This window comes from Malaclemys terrapin, chromosome 3 (genome assembly GCF_027887155.1).
Source record: "Malaclemys terrapin pileata isolate rMalTer1 chromosome 3, rMalTer1.hap1, whole genome shotgun sequence".
Classification (NCBI taxonomy): domain Eukaryota; kingdom Metazoa; phylum Chordata; order Testudines; family Emydidae; genus Malaclemys; species Malaclemys terrapin.
In genome coordinates this window covers 77,435,000-77,456,973 of record NC_071507.1, presented here as the reverse complement: position 1 = coordinate 77,456,973, position 21,974 = coordinate 77,435,000, and the positions used below count along the sequence as shown (strand labels likewise).

At 41.3% G+C, this 21,974-nt stretch overlaps 1 protein-coding gene across 1 annotated transcript in view; it reads right to left on the bottom strand.

The window, feature by feature from the left end:
- The window catches only part of TARBP1 (TAR (HIV-1) RNA binding protein 1), a 99,235-nt gene that overhangs the window by 19,756 nt on the left and 57,505 nt on the right, over nucleotides 1–21,974 (bottom strand). Inside the window, exons 18-24 of the mRNA XM_054022059.1 lie at nucleotides 13,897–14,096; nucleotides 13,673–13,744; nucleotides 9,588–9,708; nucleotides 7,539–7,649; nucleotides 6,175–6,324; nucleotides 2,111–2,197; nucleotides 30–226 (exon numbers count right to left, since the gene is read on the bottom strand). Of these exons, the coding sequence (XP_053878034.1) occupies nucleotides 30–226; nucleotides 2,111–2,197; nucleotides 6,175–6,324; nucleotides 7,539–7,649; nucleotides 9,588–9,708; nucleotides 13,673–13,744; nucleotides 13,897–14,096 (938 nt within the window). The remainder of the gene's footprint in view (nucleotides 1–29; nucleotides 227–2,110; nucleotides 2,198–6,174; nucleotides 6,325–7,538; nucleotides 7,650–9,587; nucleotides 9,709–13,672; nucleotides 13,745–13,896; nucleotides 14,097–21,974) is intronic.

Here is a 21,974-nt window from a genome sequence, read left to right as displayed (position 1 = left end):
GCATTCTAAATCAGAAGAATTTCACTAACCCTGCACCATGCATGTTTTCCACTTGATGAAGACTCGATTCAATAACTGGTGTCAAAGCTTCAAATTCTTCCACACACAATGCTTTGCACATGCCCCAGATTTTCTTGAGGGCTACTAATGCATAAAGTCGAACACTGAAATTGTGGTTGAAACACCACTGTAGAACAACAAGAAGGGCTTTCTTCAAAATTGGTTTCTAGAGAAGGAAAAATATTCTTTAGTTTACATTTTTGACTCATCACAGCATTTTGCCCTTGGAGAGCATAGGAAATAGTTTGGGATTGTGAGATAAGAATATTAGCTAGTGTTCTGCTAAAATGGTCAGCACTGAAATACCTAACAGTTTCATTTAAATTGCAAGCTTTAAGTTTCAGACTTGACAACCCATTCACATGAATGGAACAGTTCACATCTTTCAGAACCAAAAGCTTGTCTGTACATGGAGTTAATTCATTTCTGAATAACTCCATTTGTGGACACTTATTCCAGAATGAAAGTGCCTTGCTCCTGTTTAGCTTATTAAAAAACAAATACAACTTTTATCTGTAAATGTTTAAACTTCATGTTGGCTTTCATTTGTAAACACACCAAAATATTATTTACTATTTGTATTACCATGGTACCCAGAAGCCCTAGTCATGGGCCAGGAGCCCATTGTGCTAGATGCTTACTAACACAGAACAAAAAAGATAGTCCCAGCCCGAAAGAATGTGCAACCTAAGTATAAGACAAAAGATGAATACATTCAGCTAGACTGGAAGTACCAGGAAACAATGAGACAATATTGATCAGCATGATAGGCTCTGATTTCAGCATACCACTGGCCTAACCATTGTCACATTTCTTGTAGACATCACAGGAAAGTAGAGTTTTGAAGGAAGACAATGAGGTTGCTTTGTGGGTGATTATGGGGAACTCCTCACAAGTATGAGAGGCAGCATGGGAGAAGCCTGCCATCTTCTCCTGGAGGTCTGCATCAAGCAATTAGTTAAATGGACAATGTCAACTTGAAATCTAATCAGTTTCAAAAAATGAGTTAAAAACAGTCAAGTACTATACCCCTTCCCTACATTTTCCTCCCATTGTGGTTTTAAAAATCACCTTTTCCTATTTTTTAAAAAAATGTATCTCTCTCCCCTCTTGCTGTGTGAAAGCTCTCACACAAACTGTAGAGGAAACCAATATATTATTTTGGGGCGGGGGGGGGGGAAAGAGGGGGAGTTGTCAGTAAAACTGACTATACACAAAATGACCAAACTGGGGAAAAAAAAAAAAAACAGAATGTTTTTCCTTCAACCAGTTTCAGCTCAGTAATCTGAAATGCCAACTGTAATAATATTAGGTAAATGTTTTTCAGACACAAGTGTGATTTTGATGTTGACAATAATCCTTTAATAAGCACAATTCCTTTTTATATGTGGTCCAAAACAGAGAAGAGGACAGAAGGCAGCAGTGTGTGTGGGTTTCTGCTCCATAAGAAACACAAAAGGATGGGGTAGGGCAAATAGCTATGTTAGGCTCAGAAATTTAATTGAACATCACACAATGCTATCTAAAACATTAAAACCTAAAACTGAACAGGCACAATCAGATATTAAAAGCACACTAAACACACACATTAAAAAAACCTTTCACAACCACATCTTCAGGGTTGATTTTGTTTTTCTCTGATTTCCGCCTTTAATTTAACATTTTGGACAATAAGGGAAGAGCTTTATTTAACTTTGATAGTCTATCACTGATTAACTTGATCCTGACAACTTATACAAAAGGCACTGAAGATAGCAGGATTACTTATATGAGTAATAGTTTGCAGGGTTGGTCTCTATATGCATTTGGACTTTTATCCTGTACAAAAGACTCCAGAAGTCATCTAAACTAGTGGCAAACTGACAGAGTTACAATGAGCACAGGAAAAGTTAACATTTGACAACTTGAGAGAGACTGACAAAATTACTAGGGAAATAAACATTTCCAAGATTCCAAGAAACTATTACAACCCATTTTTAAAATCCCTATATAATACAATTGTGAGCATTCCTTTAAATGTTTGTTCTGGTTTTCTGTAATTTGAACTTACCTTCTCAGAGGTATTTTCAAGAATAATGTCAAAGTGAGACAACACAGATAAAAATGTACAGATGCTAGTTTTAAGCTTTTCTTCACCCTGAAGTGAACACAATGTAATAAATGGAAAAATGTTATTGCTGCACCTTTTTGTATTTCACAAAGTGTTCTATAGACTCCAATTATAGCTGCAGTCTTTGTAACCACAATGACCATTCTACTGGAAAAACATGTTTTCGTTAGCAACACTTGTTTAAAAAATTAAGTAATTTTGTACAAGAGTATGGTTTTAGTTATTCATGTTGTGTTCGTTTTTGTAAAATATTTTAACCAATACTAACTATACTATGGTATATATGAAATAAGCTGCATTCTCAGTTAAGTCTAGATAAAAAAATTATCGTGACAATTTGTCCCTGTGCAAAAAAAAGCAAAAGTGTGGAAAAAAAACTGATCGGAACTGAACTAGCTAAAACAACAAGGAGTCTGGTGGCACCTTAAAGACTAACAGATTTATTTGGGCATATGCTTTCGTGGGTAAAAAACCTCACTGCTTCAGATGCATAGAGTGAAAGTTACAGATGCAGGCATTATATACTGACACATGGAGAGCAGGGAGTTACTTCGCAAGTGGAGAACCAGTGTTGACAGGGCCAATTCAATCAGGGTGGATGTAGTCCACTCCCAATAACAGATGAGGTGGTGTCAATTCCAGGAGAGGAAAAACTGCTTCTGTAATGAGCCAGCCACTCCCAGTCCCTATTCAAGCCCAGATTAATGGTGTTAAATTTGCAAATGAATTTTAGTTCTGCTGTTTCTCTTTGAAGTCTGTTTCTGAAGTTTTTTTGTTCAATGATAGTGACTTTTAATCTGTAATAGAATGACCAGGGAGATTCACTTACTGGCTTATGTATGTTACCATTCCTGATGTCCATTTATTCTTTTGCGGAGGGACTGTCCGGTTTGGCCAATGTACATGGCAGAGGAGCATTGCTGGCACATGATGGCATATATAACATTAGTGGATGTGCAGGTGAATGAGCCCTTGATGGTGTGGCTGGGTCCTCTGATGGTGTCGCCAGAGTAGATATGGGGACAGAGTAGGCAACAAGGTTTGCTACAGGGATTGGTTCCTGGGTTGATGTTTCTGTGGTGTGGTGTGGTGTGTAGTTGCTGGTGAGTATTTGCTTCAGGTTGGGGGGGTGTCTATAAGCGAGGACTTGCCTGCCTCCCAAGGTCTGTGAGAGTCAGGGATCATTTTCCAGGATAGGTTGTAGATCGTGGATAATGTGCTGGAGAGATTTTAGCTGGGGGCTGTATGTGATGGCCAATGGGGGTGGCGAGAAACCACGGCCAGCACATCCCTCAGCCCGCGCCGCTTCCCGCCGCCCCCATTGGCCTGGGACGGCGAACCGCGGCAAGTGGGGGCCACGATCGGCCGAACCTGCCACATCAGCAGGTAAATAAACTGGCCTGGCCTGTTAGGGTGCTTACCCTGGTGAGCCGCGTGCCGAACGTTGCTGACCCCTGGACTAAAGTATAACTTGTATTTTGCTAAAGCTTATCTTATAGAAAGGCATCCAGTCTGGATCTGAAGACTTCAAGAGAAGGGGAATCTATTACTTCCTTTGGTAATTTGTTCTAAAGGTTAATCATCATCACTGGTTAAAAATGTGTACCTAATTTCTAATTTGAATTTGTCTGGCTTTGGCTTCTAGCCACTGGTTCTTGTTATGCCTTACTCTGCTACATTAAAGAGCCTCATGGTACCTCATATTTTCTCCTGTGAAGGTACTTAGGCAATTGAGATGCAACTTGATTACTATGTATTTCTGATAAATTAAACAGATTGAGGTCTTTAAGTCTCTTATTCCGAGGCATTTTCTCCAGTCCTCAAATCATTTTTGTGGCTCTTTTCTTCACCTTCCCCAAGTTTTCAACACCCTTTTTAAAATGTGGACACCAGAACAGTATACAGTATTGGGTTTTATCAGTAATGTGTACAGAAATAAAATCACCTGCATATTCCTACTCCCTGATTATATATCCATGGATCATCATTAGCCCTTTTTGTCACATCACATTGGGAGCTCATGTTGAGTTGTTTGTCCACTATGACCCCTAAATCCTTTTCAGAGTCTCTGTTTTCCAGTCCCCCATTCTGTAGGTACGGCCTGCATTCCTTGTTTCTAGATGTACAACTTTGCATTTGGAGTATTAAAATATATATTGTTTGAACAGGTCCAGTTGACCACGCAATCCAGATCACTCTTTATGACTGCCCTATCCTCATTATTTACAACTGTGCCAATCTTGGTGTAATCTGCACATTTTATCAGCAATGATTTTATATGTATTTCTAGAGCACTGATTAAAATATTGAATAGTGTCAGACATGCAAAACCCCACTAGAAACACCCCCTTTCAATGATGATTCCCCAATGACAACTACTTTTTGAGCGGTCAGTGAGCCAGTTCTTAATCCATTTAACATGTGCTTACTGTATAATACTAAGTTTTTAATTCAGAATGTCATGCAGTACTAAGTCAAATGCCTTAGAAAAGTCTATTATATCCACGCAGTTACCATGAAATTACAAACTTGGTTGACAAAGAGTGAAATCAGGGTTGTTTGACAAGATCTATTTCCCATAGAAACATTGAGACTAGCATTAATTACAGACCTATTCTTTACTTGTCAATTAAATCCTGTATGAACTTTTCCATTATTCTGCTGGTATTGATGTCAGGCTAATCAACCTATTGTTAGCTTTAGGTTTTCCTTTTTGATAATGGCACATTAGCACTCTTCCAGTTTTCTGGAATTTCTCTGGTACTCCCCAATTTATTATAAGTTAATATCAGTAGTTCAGAGATCTCCTCAGTCAGCCCTTTTACGATTTTTGGATGCAAGTTATCTGGGCCTACTAATTTAAAAATGTTTATCGCTAATAGATGTTATCTAACATCCCCTTCAGCGACGAATGGACTAAAAAGTAGGTCTTCATCCTCATAGGATACAAGTACATCATCCTACTTCTTTCCAAATATAGAACAGAAATATTTATTGAACACTTCTACCATATATCTACCATCAAGATTAAAATAAATATTTACTTTATTTGTACATTTTGTTTGGAAGGTTTTTCCTCCCCTCAAGATGGTGAATTTTAAGAACTTTTTTTTAGCAACATATGAAAATGCAAAATATCTTGAAAGACAAAAGTGAACAATATTCAAAATTTGTCTCCAACACTCATAACTGGGTAACATGATGCTGAGCAAAACGGCCACATTAAAAGCTATAATTTATAAATGGGAATATTACTTATATGACACAAGCACACTAGAAACCAGATTCTGTGCTGCACTTCGCAGATGGAGATATCCTATCTCCTAGAACTGGAAGGGACCTTGAAAGGTCATCGAGTCCAGCCCCCTGCCTTCACTAGCAGGACCAAGTACCAATTTTGCCCCAGATCCCCAAGTGGCCCCCTCAAGGATTGAACTCACAACCCTGGGTTTAGCAGGCCAATGCTCAAACCACTGAGCTATCCCTCCCCCCCAACTTAGATGGGGAAACAAATTTGACTTTTTAACACCTTTGTACTTCCAAGATTTGAGGCTGGTCCAAAGGCTGGCATGGCTCCCACAGTAAGACAGAGGAGTTCCTATGGCTGTTTTAATTTACAGTGCCTTCAATGACTTTGTGGAGCCATCCCATGTCCCGTCATACTCCTGAAAGCCCCTATGTTGTTGGCTGCCAGGAGGGATGTTACTGGGCTCTGACACCAATACCAGTCTTCCTGGGGAACCACAGCGAGCATGGGGATTTCCAAGCTGGAGGCATCCATGCGGGTTACAGCCCCCTGTCACACCAAAGTATCATATCAGGGTGCCACACAGAATCAGATTCTGTGGGTTTGATCTTGTGGTCTTTAAGCACTCAAAACACTTACTGACTTTAAGAAAAATTATGGATGTACAAGAAATATTGCATTAGATCCCATGTATGTGAGAAGACATCTTACATTTGTTCAAATTAGACACAGAATGAATGTCAAGGTTCTTACTTACATAGCAGAAACAATTCCAAAATTTTTCAAGACACTGGGGGTATCTGTGCAGAATCAAGATGATAATCCATTCTATTAAGTATTTTATGGATGCTTGATTGTTACCAAATCCAGCCTGAAATATCTTGTCAAGAGTCCCAGTCAAAAAATTCTGAGCAAAATAAAATTAACCCCCCCCATTGATTAGTCATCTAAAGTTTCATCAATAAATTTCAAAATCTTGCTAAACTACAAAAACCAAAAACTTTACAGTCATTTGTTCTTCAAATCTTGTTTGAAACACCTTAGAACAATCAAAGCAACAATATTTAATAGATACATTTAATATCTATATGCTACATGTTCACCAATGTGGGAAAAACTCTACTCTGTAGGGAGATACTGAAATATCTGGGGCCAAAAAGAAATATGCTGCAGAACTGCTGCTTTAGTCTCCTCTGCCCTATCTTGCCAAATATGTTAACCTCAACACACAGCAGAAGGTGGTCCTTTATTTTTCGTTAAGAGGTAGCAAGGAAGTGCTGTGTTTTTGTTTTTTTTAAATTATAACTGTATTAACAAAATACCTTATTTTCAAAACAACTCTTTTATATAACCAATTCATATGAAGTGGGAATAAAGAGCGAGTATCTTTTGAACTTTTACATAATTAAAAATTATATTGCTGTGCCAGAATTTAGGTCATCACTAACTGTTCTAAAGAATGAATGTAGCACCTATACAATTCTTTCAATGGCTTCTTTCAATTCTTTCCATGTGTTTTTATGTACATTATGACAGATTATCCAAACAGTACAAAATATTCCATTAGGAAGAAAAATAAATGAAATTCAAACAAGCACCAGAGGTTTAGAAAAGTAAATCCTAAACATTCTGAATATTTTAAATAGTAGTATTTTTATTAAATGAAAACTAGAATCAGCATCTGTCCATGATATTTAAGGGCACAAATCACTACAGTATCTAGGTGTTGGCTATACAGAATTTAAGGACTAAATCTTGCAAATGAATCCAACCTGTTCACATCCCAGACCTACTGAAGTCCATTTGCAGGATCCAGCATTAAGGCAGCACATACAGATAACTGTATTAGTCAGCCTTCATGTAAATAAATTAACAATCAAATCTGTTGTAATGTACATAAGTGTTACAACTAATTTTGTCTCTCTAGAAAATCTATCTTACATGAGAGTTCATGTTACAGAAATGAAGTTTATATTACACTGGACTTTTGGATGCCAAGTGCAAATATAGATCAAATATTTATGAAATTGCCTACTCCATTTAATATATTCAATTTTGCTTAACAAAAATTACATAAAATTACATAGTATTCCATTAAAAATAAAAGCAATTAGGTAATACCTGATCAAGTTTTGGAAAAATAACTAGCAGTGTTTGCCACAGCCGATTTTTAATTCTGTGTTGTAAAGAGTTCACATAATAGCGTGTTCTAGATTTGGACACCAATTCATCCTGAAAAGAAATTCAAAGTACATGTAATAAGTCTTTTAAACTTTTAAAATTTAAAAAAATGGATTAAACAGTAGATATAAGTGGTCTCTTCAATAGCTCTTCAAGTATTATTCTGAAATGTATTGGTTTTTTAGAATTACATTTTGAAATCCACACACAAAAAGTAACTGAACTTAAGAAGGATACTAAGGGTACATCTACACTACAGCGGGGAGTCGATTTAAGATACGCAAATTCAGCTACGTGAATAGCGTAGCTGAATTCGACGTATTGCAGCCGACTTACCCCGTTGTGAGGACGGCGGCAAAATTGACTTCTGCGGCTTTTTGTCGGCGGCGCTTACTACCACCTCCGCTGGTGGAGTTAGAGCGCCGATTCGGGGATCGATTGTCGCGTCCCGACGGGACGCGATAAATCGATCCCCGAGAGGTCGATTTCTACCCGCCGATTCAGGCGGGTAGTATAGGTCTGGTCTATACTACCCGCCTGGCAGCTTGCGACCCCCAATGTAATAACCTCGTGACCCCCTGAGGGGTCCCGACCCCCAGTTTGAGAACCCCTGCGCTAATACATACCAGAGTAATGTTTGCTTTTTTTTTTTGCAACAGTGTTGTTACACTGTTGACTCATATGTAGCTTGTGGTCCACTGTGACCCCCAGATACCTTTCTGAAGTACTCCTTCCCTAGGCAGTCAATTCCCATTTTGTACGTGTGCAATTGATTGTTCCTTCCTAAGTGGAGTACTTTGCATTTGACCTTACTGAATTCCAACCTATTTACTTCAGACCATTTCTCCAGTTTGTCCAGATCATTTTGAATTTTAATCCTATCCTCCAAAGCACTTGCAACCCCTCCCAGCTTGATGTCATCCACAAAATTTTCTAAGTGTACTCTCTATGCCATTATTGAAATCATTTATCAAGATACTGAACAGAACTAAACCAGAACTGATCCCTGAGGTACCCCCCTTGATATTCCCTTCCAGCTTGAATTTGAACCACTGATAACTACTCTATGAAATTCATCTGGAATTATAGTTTATATGACAATTTTACAAAGCTGTAAGATAAAACAAGTGATAGTCCAAAATAGCACCCCAAGGACTGCCAAGCTGGCTTTCAGTCACTTTTGCGCTGTTCTGATCTTGAACCAGTTGCGTGCTGGTCTAGTCACCCAGCAGAACATAGAGTAGTTTAAAGTCTACTCTAAATTACACCAGCTGCCGATAGCCCTAAGGGGATGTCTCAGTAGCCAGGGACTGCTGGAGTGCATGGAAGCCCTAGGTCAAGGCCCTACACCAGACACAGGAAAGGGATTGCCATAGGAGCTTACATGCCCCCAGAGGGTCTCCCTATCCTCTCATGGCAGCTTTGGAATGCTTTGTGCCAGCACTGGGGGATAGAGTAACTATAGGGTAGCTGAAGATTGGGCCTTCCACTGCCATCAGCCAAAAAATTATTTTTATAAGCCAAACCTCTTAAAAATGCTTACGAATAGCCTAGAGTTTATTGGACATGAAAGATATTAGACAACACAGTAGAAGGCAAGGGAAACCCAGCATTTTCAACATCGCCAAGCCAAATACAAATTCGAGACAATGATGCTTATGTTTTGAATATGTGCAATGAAAAAAACAGCCCAGCACAAATGGAGTAACAAACCTGAGACTTGCCACTGTTACTTCCTCAGTTCTGGCTGAATAAACTCTAATCTCATCCTCAAGCAATAATATAGTCAGAAATATTCAAATCACACTGACAGGTCTTGTGGTGGTGGTAAAAAGATATTATTTATTGGATAAGGAAGTCAAAGCTAGAGATGCTTTAAAAAAAAGATTTTGACCATTCTATAATACCCCTTGAACTGTGAGTACCTTATATTTCAACTAATTAGTATGATATCAACATTATCTATATTAAATAACAACAGAAATTTACTTTATCAAGTAGTTTGATGACAAGGTCTTCCATAAACATCTTGTGCAATGTATTTGATCCATCCAACCAGCATAGAAATTTGACAGCACAAACTCGCACATAATGGTCATCTCTGTTTGTACTGTAAAACATTTTATTAACACAAAAATGAGAATGAACTAATTCAGATATTAAGCAAGCTGAACCTCATACATTATAAAAACCCATATATATTTATTATCTAAAATATTAATTTGATATTTACATTTTATTAAAAACAAATATGAAGACAGAAAGAAGCTGGGGAGAGTCAGAGGACACCCCTAAAGGTTAGTATATTTTGCACAAGTACTTGGTATTACGTTAAAAGAATATGCATGTTTTAATCACATTATATGGCAAATGAAAATCTAAATTCCAAAATACATTCCAAACAGCAGGTAAATGTCTTCTAGAGTTCCATGTTACAAATGAAATACCCATGAAACATCGTAAAGAGATTTCTTTAGCGTCACAGCATCCATCTGTCAAGAGGGACTGGGTACTTGTATGATGCTGAAGCTGTATGTAGTGAAATTATGTGAACTACTCACCAACCAACTTCAATGTAAGTAACTAGCCGATATACTCTGAAAGGTTTCAATTGTGTGTGTATATAGCTTTTCATTCATTAAAACATTTATATTTTCTTAGAAATAAGCACATTTTGAAAACCATATCTGGACTGCAAATTTCATTTTTACCATTTAATTCCCCCTATCCCCACATTCCTCCTTCATCCACACCACAATCAAGACAAAATACATGTTTCTCTGTCTACTAATAATGATTTTTGCCATATAGGCTCTACTCCTGCAAAGGTTTATGTATATGCTTACCTTTATGCATGTGAGTAATTCCACTGACATCAACAGGACTACTCACATGTAAAGGTAAGAACATAAGCAGGCAGAAAGCCTACAAGGAATGAAACAATGGATCAGCAAGAAAAGGGGCCTCTTGGAGGCCAGACAGTGTAGGGGAAAAGTGAGACCTGCCAGAAGCCAAGCAAAGTTGGACCTTGCAAAAGAAAGCAAAATCAATAGTAAAAAGGTTCTTTAGCCATATATATGAGAAGAAAACAAGGAAAGAGGAAGTGGGGCCACTAAGCACTGAGGATGGGGTGCAGATTAAAGATAATGTAGGTATGACCCAACACATAAATGAAAATGTTGCCTCAGTTTTTAAGAGTAATGAGGAGCTTGGAGACAGTGGCAGGATAGCTAATGGGAATGAGGATATGAAAGTAGAAATTGCCACATCCAAGGTGGAAGCAAACTCGAGCAGTTTCTTGGGACAAAATCAAGGGTAGGAGGGCAGCTAATCTCCATCCAAGAATATTAAAGGAACTGGCAAATGAAACTGCAAACCCACTAGGCAAGAATTTTTACTGACGGGAGAACTGCAAATATAGCACCTATATTTAAAAAAAAAGGGGGGGGCCGCAGGATGGGAGAGAAGCAATCTGAGAAACTATGGGTCCATTAGTTTGACCTCAATTTTATGCATGATCTTGGAACAATTTTTGAAAGAGAAAGTAGTTAAGGACATAGAAGTAAAATGGTAATGGGAATAAAATACAACATGGTTTTACAAAAAATAGATCGTGCCAGACCCCAACCTAATCTCTTTCTTTGAGAAGATAAACAATTTTCTAAATCTAGACAAAGGAAATGCAGAAGATCTAATCTACCTGGATTTCAGTAAAGCATTTGATACAGTTCCATGTGGATAATTATTAGTAAACTGGAGATGATGGGGATTAATATGAGAATCAAAAGATTGATAAGGAACTGGTGAAAGGGGAGACTACAACGTGTCATGCTGAAAGATGAACTGTCACGCCTGAAGGAGTTTACTAGCGGAGTTGCACAGGAATCAGTCTTGGGCCAATCTTATTTAACATTTTCATTAATGACCTTAGCACAAAAAGGGGGACTGTGCTAATAAAATGTGCAGATGACACAAAGGTGGAATGTATTGCCAATACAAAGGAGGACCAGAATATCATACAGGAAGATTTGCACAACCTTGAAAACTGGAGTAATGGAAATGGGATGAAATTTAATAGTGCAGAGTGCAGGACATACACTTAGGGACTAACAACAAAAATTTTTGCTGTAAGCTGAGGACGTATCAGTTGGAAGTGACAGATGACGAAAAAGACATTGGTATTTTGGTTGATCACAGGATGACTATGAGACACCAATGTGATGCGGCTGTAAAAATGCTAATGCATTCCTAGGATGCATCAGGCGAGGTATTTCCAGCAGAGATAAGGAAGTGTTATTACAAGTATACAAGGTACTGGTGAGACCTCATTTGGAATATTGTGTGCAATTCTCATTCTCCATGTTTAAGAAACATGAATTCAAACTGAAACAGGTGCAGAGAAGAGCTACGAGGATGATCAAAGGAATGGATAACTTGCCTTAGGAGAGGAGAGTTAAGGAGCTTGGCCAGAGAATGGCGGCTGTTGGCTGGGTGCCCAGCTCTGAAGGCAGAACCCCACCACCAGCAGCTGAGAGGTAAACGTGGCAATACCATACCATGCCACCCTTACTTCTGCACTGCTGCCTTCAGAGCTGGGCGGCCGGAGAGTGGCAACTGCTGATTGAGGGCCCAGCTCTGAAGGCAGCAGCGCAGAAGTAAGTGTGGCAATACCACACTATGCCATTCTTACTTATGCGTTGCTGCTGGCGGTAGCTCTGCTTTCAGAGCTGGGCTCTTGGCCAGCAGCTGCCACTCTCCAGCTGCCCAGCTCTGAAGGCAGCACCACCACAAGCAGCTGCGCAGAAGTAAGGGTAGCAGTACCACAGTCCTCCCTACAATAATCTTGCAACCCCTACCCCACAACTCCTTTTGGGGTCAGGACCCCTACAATTACAACACTGTGAGGTTTCAGATTTAAATAGCTGAAATCATGAAATTTACAATTTTTTAAATCCTATGACTGTGAAATTGACCAATATGGTAGGGCCCCAGTAATAAATGTTCCATTTACAAAATGGTGTTTGATTACATATGAATTAGAAGAAAGGGTACCCTGAGACTTTTGGAGTGAGTGATCTCAACTCCAGGTTTTCATTACATTACGGACAACTGAGTATCTGACTGTCATATCAAACTCTTTGTAAACTGAGACCCTCTTGGGTGAGAATGCTGAAGCAATAAACCCCTAGAAGTGTCAAGTAAAGGCTGGCGATTGTCAATTAAGTTTTTAAGTAGCTACTGAAACTAGCTAGAAATGCTATTTGGGTGCAGAGGTGCTAGGGAGGACATATTTCCTTGGGTCTGGGTGGAAGTGTGTGTCAAGCTGCACAAAGGATCAATATTCTGGTGGCCATAGTTTTTCATTCAAATTTTCAGCTACAGCCATGACGGGAGGCAGAGCTTGCTGTTGAATTGTGCATATTAGACCAAACTGAAGAGTGGTCTACAACCAAGAGAACAGAGATCAAGACATACTGGTAATAATTAGGGCAGCCAAGAGATCAAAAAAATTAATCGCTATTAATCCCAGTTTTAATTGCATGTTAAACAGTGCAATTAAACTCCTGTTAAACTCCTTTTACTGAGCTAAGTGGGCTCTCTTCAGCTGAGCGAGCCCTTGTTTGCAGAGGAGAATGGATTTTACCTTAGGGACTCCACGTGTGGCAGGAGAGGTGAGGCTGGTGTAGGGAGGCGGAGCTCACCAGGCCCCTGTTCTCTATGGGATACCCCCAGAGGGGGCCGGAGGGGAAAACGGGGGGCGGGGCAGGGCAGGGAGGGGTCGGTTCCCCATCCCCAGAGTGAGGGGCCAGGTTGTAGGTATTGGGGCATGGCATGCATGTGGGGGTTTGTCATCTAGTCCAGTCCCCTGCATTGATGGCAGGATTAAGTATTATCTAGACAATCCCGGAATATAAACATACATTAAAACATGTATGATTTACCAGTATTTAGGATAGAGTTTATGACCATGTTCATAAGAACTTGGCTTTGAAGAACATACAAAGAATATAATTCCAACCCCCAGCAACAATGAAGGATGCAGTTATCACACATGTTAACTATAAAAAACATACCTTTCTGTGACAACATTTGCTGCACATTCATCTCCAAGATTTTCTACAAAGGCATGGACATCCTGAATGAGTCTTCTCAAATGAAAAGTTATTTGAAAGACGAAGAGAGAAAACACAATTAAGTGAATCTCAAAAAACTAAACCGAGTAGCTAAAAAGCACAAAAATCAAATAAAAATCACACATACATAATGAAAATCTAATTAAATGCAGGGTATTTTATACCTTTGATCTCGCCTAAATACCATTCCAAAGACACAGGCCTCCGTGATAAGTTCACTGTAGTTTCCAGCATTTGAGAAGGGATTCTCTAAAGCACCTGTGTCATCAGACGTAGGAAATAACCATGACTGACAGCAATAACTAAGCACTGTATTAAAGACTCCAGTTCTTGCAGTGGACATTTCAACTAGCTTGACTATGATCTGAGGAGGGAAAAAAAGAGATAAAAATCCTAACTCCCAACAAAATATCTAGATTATTTAAATCTTATTGTAGCTGTATTGGTCCCAGGCTATGAGAAAGACAAGGCAGAGGTGAGGTAACTTATTGGAAGTTATATACACCTTTCATATAGCAGTTGGTCCAATACAAGATATTACCTCACCTACCTTCTCTTTAGATTATTTAAATGTACTTGTAGTACTGATCCAATATGTTGGGCTTGATTTCCGAGACAGAGATTTGCTCAGCATAGTGGAGATGAGGGTGTCTTGGAGCCAGTTACAGTTCCCTAATTCTGAGGGCCAATGGCTGGGCAACAATTCACCCATTATGTGCATCTACTTCAATATATAAGTAAGGCTACAATTTTATCACAGATCGCGGAAGTCATGGAATCGGTGACTTCTGAAAACCTCCATGACTTTAGCCCGCAGGCGGCTGGGAGCAGCAGGGTCCCACTACCACCCAGGGCAGCCAGGAGCTGCAGGGTACCCCCGCCACCCAAGGCAGCGGGAGCCCCAAGCTCTGAGGCGGTGTGGGTACCCAGCAGTTACCGGCCACCGCAGGTTGAACCCAGATGCCCCGGCCACTGCCGTCAGTGGGGTCCCCGCAACTCCCCATCACCGTGGGCGGCTGGGGGGGGACTCTCATAGCTCCTGCCCGCTGTGGGTGCAGGATACCCCACAGCTCCTCGCCACCATGGGCGCTGGGGGACTCAGAGCGGCCACGGGGGACCCCGCAGCTCCTGGCCTCTGGTGGCAGGGGACCCCACAGCTCAGAACTGCGGGGGATGGGGACCCTGAAACTCCGAGCCCCCATTAGTGGTGGCAGCCCCTGGAGCTCCCAGCCAGGCCCCCGCAACTGTCCTGCGGCTCCCCATTTTGTGATGGCTATTTTTAGTAAAAGTCAGGGAAAGGTCCCTGACTTTTACTAAAAATATCCGTGAAAATATCTTAGCCTTATATATAAGAAATGGTTACTCACTCTGTGCATTAACTGTGATTCTTTGAGATGTGTGTCCCTATGTCTGCTCCACTCTAAGAGCACTTGTGCCCTCTGCACCTTTGATCGGAGATTTCTCATAGCAGCATCTATTCAGCCTGCGCGTGCATATTACTCAGTCTCGTGCTCTGTGTCATTGTTATATAGCATGGGCAAATCGCAGTCTTCTACCGAGAAGCTGCATAGCGGAGAACTCTGAAGTAGAGGGGAAGGAGTGCAGGTAGTGGAGAATCCAGAAGGACACTCATCTCAAAGAAGCACAGTTACTGCACAGGGTGAATAACCATTTCTTCTTCTTCGAGCAGTGTCCCTTTGGGTGCGCCACATCAGATGAGTACTCAGCAGTTCCCTCTAAGGAGGAGGGGGCTTTGGAGTTCAGTCCAATACTGATGAAAATATAGCCAAGCCCAACGCAGCATTGGAAGCAGAGTCATGAGTTATTGCATAGTGCTCAGCAGACACGTGTACAAAGGTCCAAATCACGCTCTACATATTTCAATGATGGGAACATTTTTGAGAAAGGCTGTAGAGGTGGGAATAGCCCTTGTAGAGTGAGTTTGTATACCCCAGGGTGTTTGGAGATTATAAGATTGATAGGAATAAATAATGCAGTCAGATATCCACTTGGAAAGTCTTTGTTTAGAGAGTGCAGACCCTCTTGATCTGTCTCAGATCAAGACAAATACTTTGGGAGTCTTTCTGAAATGTTTAGTCCTGTCAACATAGAAGGCCAGGGCTCCCGACATCAAGTGTATGTAACGGCGCCTCTTCTTTGCCTAGGTGAGGTTTAAGGTAGAAAATCAGAAGGGGAATGGGTTGGTTTATATGGAACTCAGAAGATATTTTTGGTAAAAACTTGGGATGTGGTCATAATATGATCTTGTCCTTGAAGAATACTGTAAAAGGAGGATATACCATAAGGGACCTTATTTCTCCAACTTGTTGAGTCAACGTGGTGGCTACCAGAAATGCTGTTTTCATGGATAAATGGAGGAGTGAGCAGGTAGCCATTGGTACAGACAGCGATCTTGTAAGGCATTTAAGAATCAGATTGGAGTCCCAAACTGGAGCAGGATGCTTCCCTGGCAAAAGGAGAATTCCAAGCCCCCTGAGGAACCTCATGTAGTTGGGTGGGTGTGATGGGAGTTGACGGTATTGTGAATCTCGACCACTCCTAGGGAGTCCAATCGAGCCCGGAGTGGGCTTCTTCAGTAGTAGGTGAGAAGAGGTAGAGCTCTTCTTGCCACCGTGGTCCACTGACAGTACCAATGACCTCTCAGAGCCCAAGACTTTACAGTCTTTAGGTTTGAGAGTGCCCTTGATACCTGAGGAACAAGCAGTCTCATTGGCACTGAGTCAGAGAGCAATGGGTGCTGAAGTGGATGGAGTTATCAGAGACCACAGCTTCTTCAAGGTAGATTTCCTACCTGGAGAACTCGAGCGATGGTCTTTGGGAGTCTTTTGGGTACTCCTCTGAGATGCCCTTGAAGAATGCAGTTTGGAGAAAGTGGAGGCAGCAGACTTACTCAGAGGCTGGTGTATAGGGGGTCCCCTGGCCTGGGTCGGAGGCTGGGCGCAGCGACCTCTCCATCATGAGAAGTCGAAGTATGATCTCCCTGTTTTTTTCTGGTTCTAGATTTTAATGTCAGACAGAAGTTGCCCTTTGGGGAAATACGAGATTCTCTGAGGCAACTGATGCACTGGGAGTATCCATCACTCTCCGGGATTGCCTCCCAACAAGACAAGCAATGCCTGAAACCAAAAGAACCAGACACACCCTCCGAGTGAAGTAAAACTCCAAGGAGTGGAGAAAAGCTAACTGTCTATTATATATACATACATACATACATACATACATACATACATACACACACATATATATATAGAGAGAGAGAGAGAGAGAGAGAGAGAGTTTGAAATATATATTTTTTAAAACTACTACAACTAAACTAAAACTACTACTAGGAACAATTAAGCTAAGGTAAAACTCAATGCAGTCAACTGTTAAGGCACTATCTCAGACCAAGGCAGCCAGGGCCAGCTCCAGGTACCAGCTTCTCAAGCAGGTGCTTGGGGCGGCCGCTCCGGAGAGGGGCGGCAGGTCCAGGTATTCGGCGGCAATTCGGCGGACGGTCCCTCACTCCGCCTGGGAGTGAAGGACCTCCCGCCGAATTGCCGCCGCAAATCGCGTTCGCGGCTTTTTTTTTTTTTGGTTTTGTCTGCTTGGAGCGGCCGAAACCCTGGAGCCGGCCCTGAAGGCAGCTGAGAAGGAACTCATGGTGATTCACTCACACAGTGGTGTGGAGCAAGAGACTGAGTAACACTCATGTGCAGGCCAAACAGACACTGCTATAAGAAATTTCTGATCAAAGGGGCAGAGGGCACAAGTGCACCTAGGAGTGCAACACCCATAGGGACACTACTCAAAGAAGAATACAATGATCCAGTGTTTTCACACAAGTAAAAATCCTTTCCTTTGTCTGACCCTCAAATATTTGGAAAAATTTGTCTGTTTATTTCGATGAGCGTATATATTTGGAGTTGTAGAACCGCTTCACAATTTAGTGGGGGGGGAAATCTAACTTCTATTTCCAAACTAAATTTCTTCATACATATCAAATGGTACTTAATCCTCAGTTGGAAAAATTAGAAAAAGTCCATGGCAAGTTTAAAATTAAAATGGTTGAATTACAAAAGTGTGTCCGAACCATTTTCTTAACACGTGAAACCACCCTTCGTTGCCATTGCTCTGACATTTCAGTAGCTGAACAGATTTTACTTTTCCAAAAAAAAAAAAAAAAAAACACCCAACCCCAAAACCTAAATACACTTATGCCCCTTTGGGCTGAGTGTAAGAAATTGCAGGCCCAAAGTAGAAATGCTTCCAAAAAGTGGTAAGCCTCTAAAAAACAGGGATTTAGAATGGTAACAGTTCAGCTGTATTTTATATAATATGTAATTTGAAACAGAGTTTTAATTGTGATTTCTTCTCAGAATGGTTTACTAAAGTAGAATCAAGCCTGGAGAAGGCAGAAGATTTTATGGAGTAAAATAATTTATCTCCAGAAAAAGATACTATTTTGCCATTATTATACAATTTTCTGACTGCCATGTGATCTGTCTTTGTAACCATAAAATGTGCTGTGATTACTACAAACTAAAATATTCCCGGAAGAAGGATCTTTAACTGGAATACTGAAACATATATGATTTCAGATAAAAATAATTCTAGGAATATTTCTTAATATTCTTACCAAAAAAATCCGACTCGTGAAATTATCTCTCTGAAATTCAAGGATGAGAGTTGGTAAAACCACAATGAAGGAGGGACCTATACTGCTCTTCAGCTATCTGTTTAACTTGCAGAGAACAAGCATGATACTTTCTGTACATTTCAACAAAATCCTAAAATCCTTTTTCACAAATTCCTTAACCAATAGGGTAAAAATCCATCACATACAAAAAATAAATTTAAACCCGTGCAGGAGTGTGCATTAGTATGGATCCAGTGGAAAGGAGGAAAAAGGCAGAAAAAATAAGACCAGAAGCACAAAGCTGTGGACACTGCTCTATGCAGTCTATGGTGGGAGTACTCCATGTTTAGCTCAAAACTACCCTTATGCCCACTTTTTGGCTAATGTTTTAAAGCCGGTAGAGTCCACCACGGTAGACATCAGAAACATTTTAGCTATATTTCTAAAGCAACTCAGTATTCCACAATTCAATTTTTAATGTCTCTTAAGCTAAAAGCTATAGGGACACTCTACAGAGGTCAATGGAAAGAGGTACTGCCAAAGAGTGGGGTAAGAATGTACATAAGTAGACACCTGCTTAGGAACTTTATCTTCATTTTCTTATGAAGGGACAGAAGGTAGGTTGGACTCTTAGTTGTGTATAGGAGACCTTCATTACCTCCTTGATTCCTGTGGTCATGGTATGTCCCAGTGCAGACAATGGGATAGCTGTCACAGAGACTCAAGACTCTCAACACTGGCACAAATATACCTTGGCAAGAAAATATTTAAAATACTAACACTACTACTACTAACAAAAACTACAAATATTTAAAACAAACAACAGCAAACAAACAATGGCTACAGCTCATAGGTTCAAACAACACTGAACATGCGATTGCCAGGTGTGGTGGTCTGTGAAGAAAGAGAGACCAAACAGAGAGGTCAAATACTGATTTCTACCACTTGGAATTATTTTACTTGTATATACTAAGGCAACAACATGTCTTCTTTCAGCTGGGATCCAAGCAAAGATTGCTACTGCTAAATCTGATGTAACCATTACTTAACATAGATGCTGTTACATCTTAACATTTATTTGATTAAGTGGATTTCAAAAAGAATGAACTGACAGAAAAGAAAACCAATGGGTATTATTTTTTGAAAGCTCTAAAAAGAAAAAGGTTACTCACCTTGTGCAGTAACTGAGGTTCTTCGAGAGATGTGTCACTGTGGGTGCTCCACTTCAGATGTCAGTGCGTCCTGGCGCCGTCGATCGGAGATTTATGGTAGCAGTGTCCGTATGGATCACGCATGCACAGTAGGCATCTTGTTGTGCCGTTGGTACCGCGTCTAGCGCATGCATGACGGTAGCCCTCCAGTTCCTTCTCTTCGCAGTAAGGACTCTGCAGTACATTCTGAAGTAGGGGGAGGAGGGTGTGTAGTGGAACACCCACAGGGACACACATCTCGAAGAACCTCAATTACTACACAAGGTGAGTAATTGTCTCTTCTTCTTCTTCTTCTTCTTCAAGTGCTGTCCCTGTGGGTGCTCCACTTCAGGTGAATGTAGAGCAGTGCCCCCCAGAAGGCAGGAGGGACTTTGGGTTCATTTGAGTCATAGAGGTAGATACAGCTAGGCCAACTATGGCATCAGCCCTGGAGTCTTGAGTGATTGCAGAGTGCTCAGTGAATGTGTGGACAGAGGCCCAAGTGACCGCCCTGCAAATCTCTAATATCGGAACAATGTTCAGGAACACTATCGAGGTTGAAACTGATCATGTGGGGTGCGCTCTGATGTGCGCAGGAGGGTCCACGTTCCAAATACGATAGCAATGTTGAATGCATGTGGAGATCCATTTAGACAGTCTTTGAATAGATATTGCGCAGCCTTTCGAATGGTCGGTAGTAGAAACAAAAAGTCTAGGAGATTTCTGCAACAGTATGGTCCTTTCCAGGTAAAACACTAATGCACTCCTGACGTCCAGGGTATGCAAGACGGCCTCTGTTGGGAGTCCCGTAAGGCTTGGGATAGAACGTGGGAAGATGGATTGGTTGGTTCATATGATATTACCTTTGGTAGGAATTTTGGGGGCAGATCCAGCACAACCTTGTCTTTGAAGAATAACGTGTAGGGAGAATCAGCCATGAGAGCCCCTATCTCACTCACCCATCTGGCGGAAGTAATAATGACCAAAAAGGCCATTTTCATGGATAAACGAAGGAGGGAATAGATGACTAGGGGTTCAAATGGTGGTCTGGTGAGGCATTTCAATACCAGACTGCACGCCAGCGTAGGTTAGCGAACCTCTGGGTAAATGTTCTGGAGACCCGCGAGAAAGCGTTTAGTAATGGGGTGTGCAAAGATCGAGGTCCCATCAATCTCATGATGGAATTCTATAATGGCCACGAGATGGACTTTGACTGAGCTCATTGCTAAACCCGAGCATTTCAGCTCCAGTAGGTATTCCAACACTAATGGTGGCGATGTTGTGGAGGCTGTCACACGTTTTTCTTGACACCAGGAGGAGAATCTCTTCCACATCTGAAGGTAAGTATTACGTGTGGTCACTTTCCTGCTGTTTAGTAATACATGTTTAATTTGTTCCAAACAGGCTAGTTCGCCATAATGGAACCATGCAGGAGTCATGCTTGTAGGTGGAGTTTTTCCATACTCGGGTGAAGCGTGCAACCGCTGTTCTGAGACAACGGGTCCGGATGGCAAGGTTGAGCTCAAGGGCCACATATTGCCATGCCCATCAGGTAAGGGTACCATGCTTGCCTGGGCCATGTCGGAACTATGAGGATGACCTTGGCCTTGTCTATTCATATCTTGTGTATCACACCTAATATCAGGGGAAATCGTTGGGAACGCACACATCAGTTGTGCATCCCATGCAATGAGGAAGGCATCCCCAGGGATCGTGGTCCCATTCCTGCTTTCAAGCAGAACATTGCACATTTGGGGTTTGTTGGGGATGCAAGCAAGTTGATGAGGGGAGTGCCCTACCGGCGGAATACAGATTGCCGGACTCCCTCGTTCATTTCCCATTTGTGGTCTTGAGAGAAGTACCTGTTTAGTGTGTCCGCCATTGCGTTCTGGCAACTGGGAAGGTAGGAGGCCAAAATGTGTGTGTAGTGGTGAATGCACCAGTTCCACAGTTTCGTGCCTTCAGTGCATAGTGAGTGAGATCAAGCGCCCCCTGGGCGATTGATGTAAAACATGTAGGCAATGTTGTCAGTCATTATGTGAATTGATTCGTTCTTTATGTGAGGTAGGAAGTGTCTGCAGGCATTGTGGACCACGCGTAGCTCTAGTAGATTGATGTACAAATGAGTCTCCGCAAGAGACCATTTGCCTTGAACTGTGTGCAAATGCATGTGGGTGCCTCAGCCTATCAGTGAGGCATCCATCATAATTACTATTGATGGGGGTTACTGTTGGAAGGGGATGCCCATGAATACATTTTCTGGTCTTGTCCACCAGTGCAGAGTCCAGGACACTGGGTGATACTGTAAGTCGTCCAGGATACTATGATACTGTAAGCCGTTTGTGTAGGCTGTGTTTGCTGTGTCTCCTTCGCTTGGGACTCAGTGGTGCTGGAGGTGCCCGGAGTGTCATAG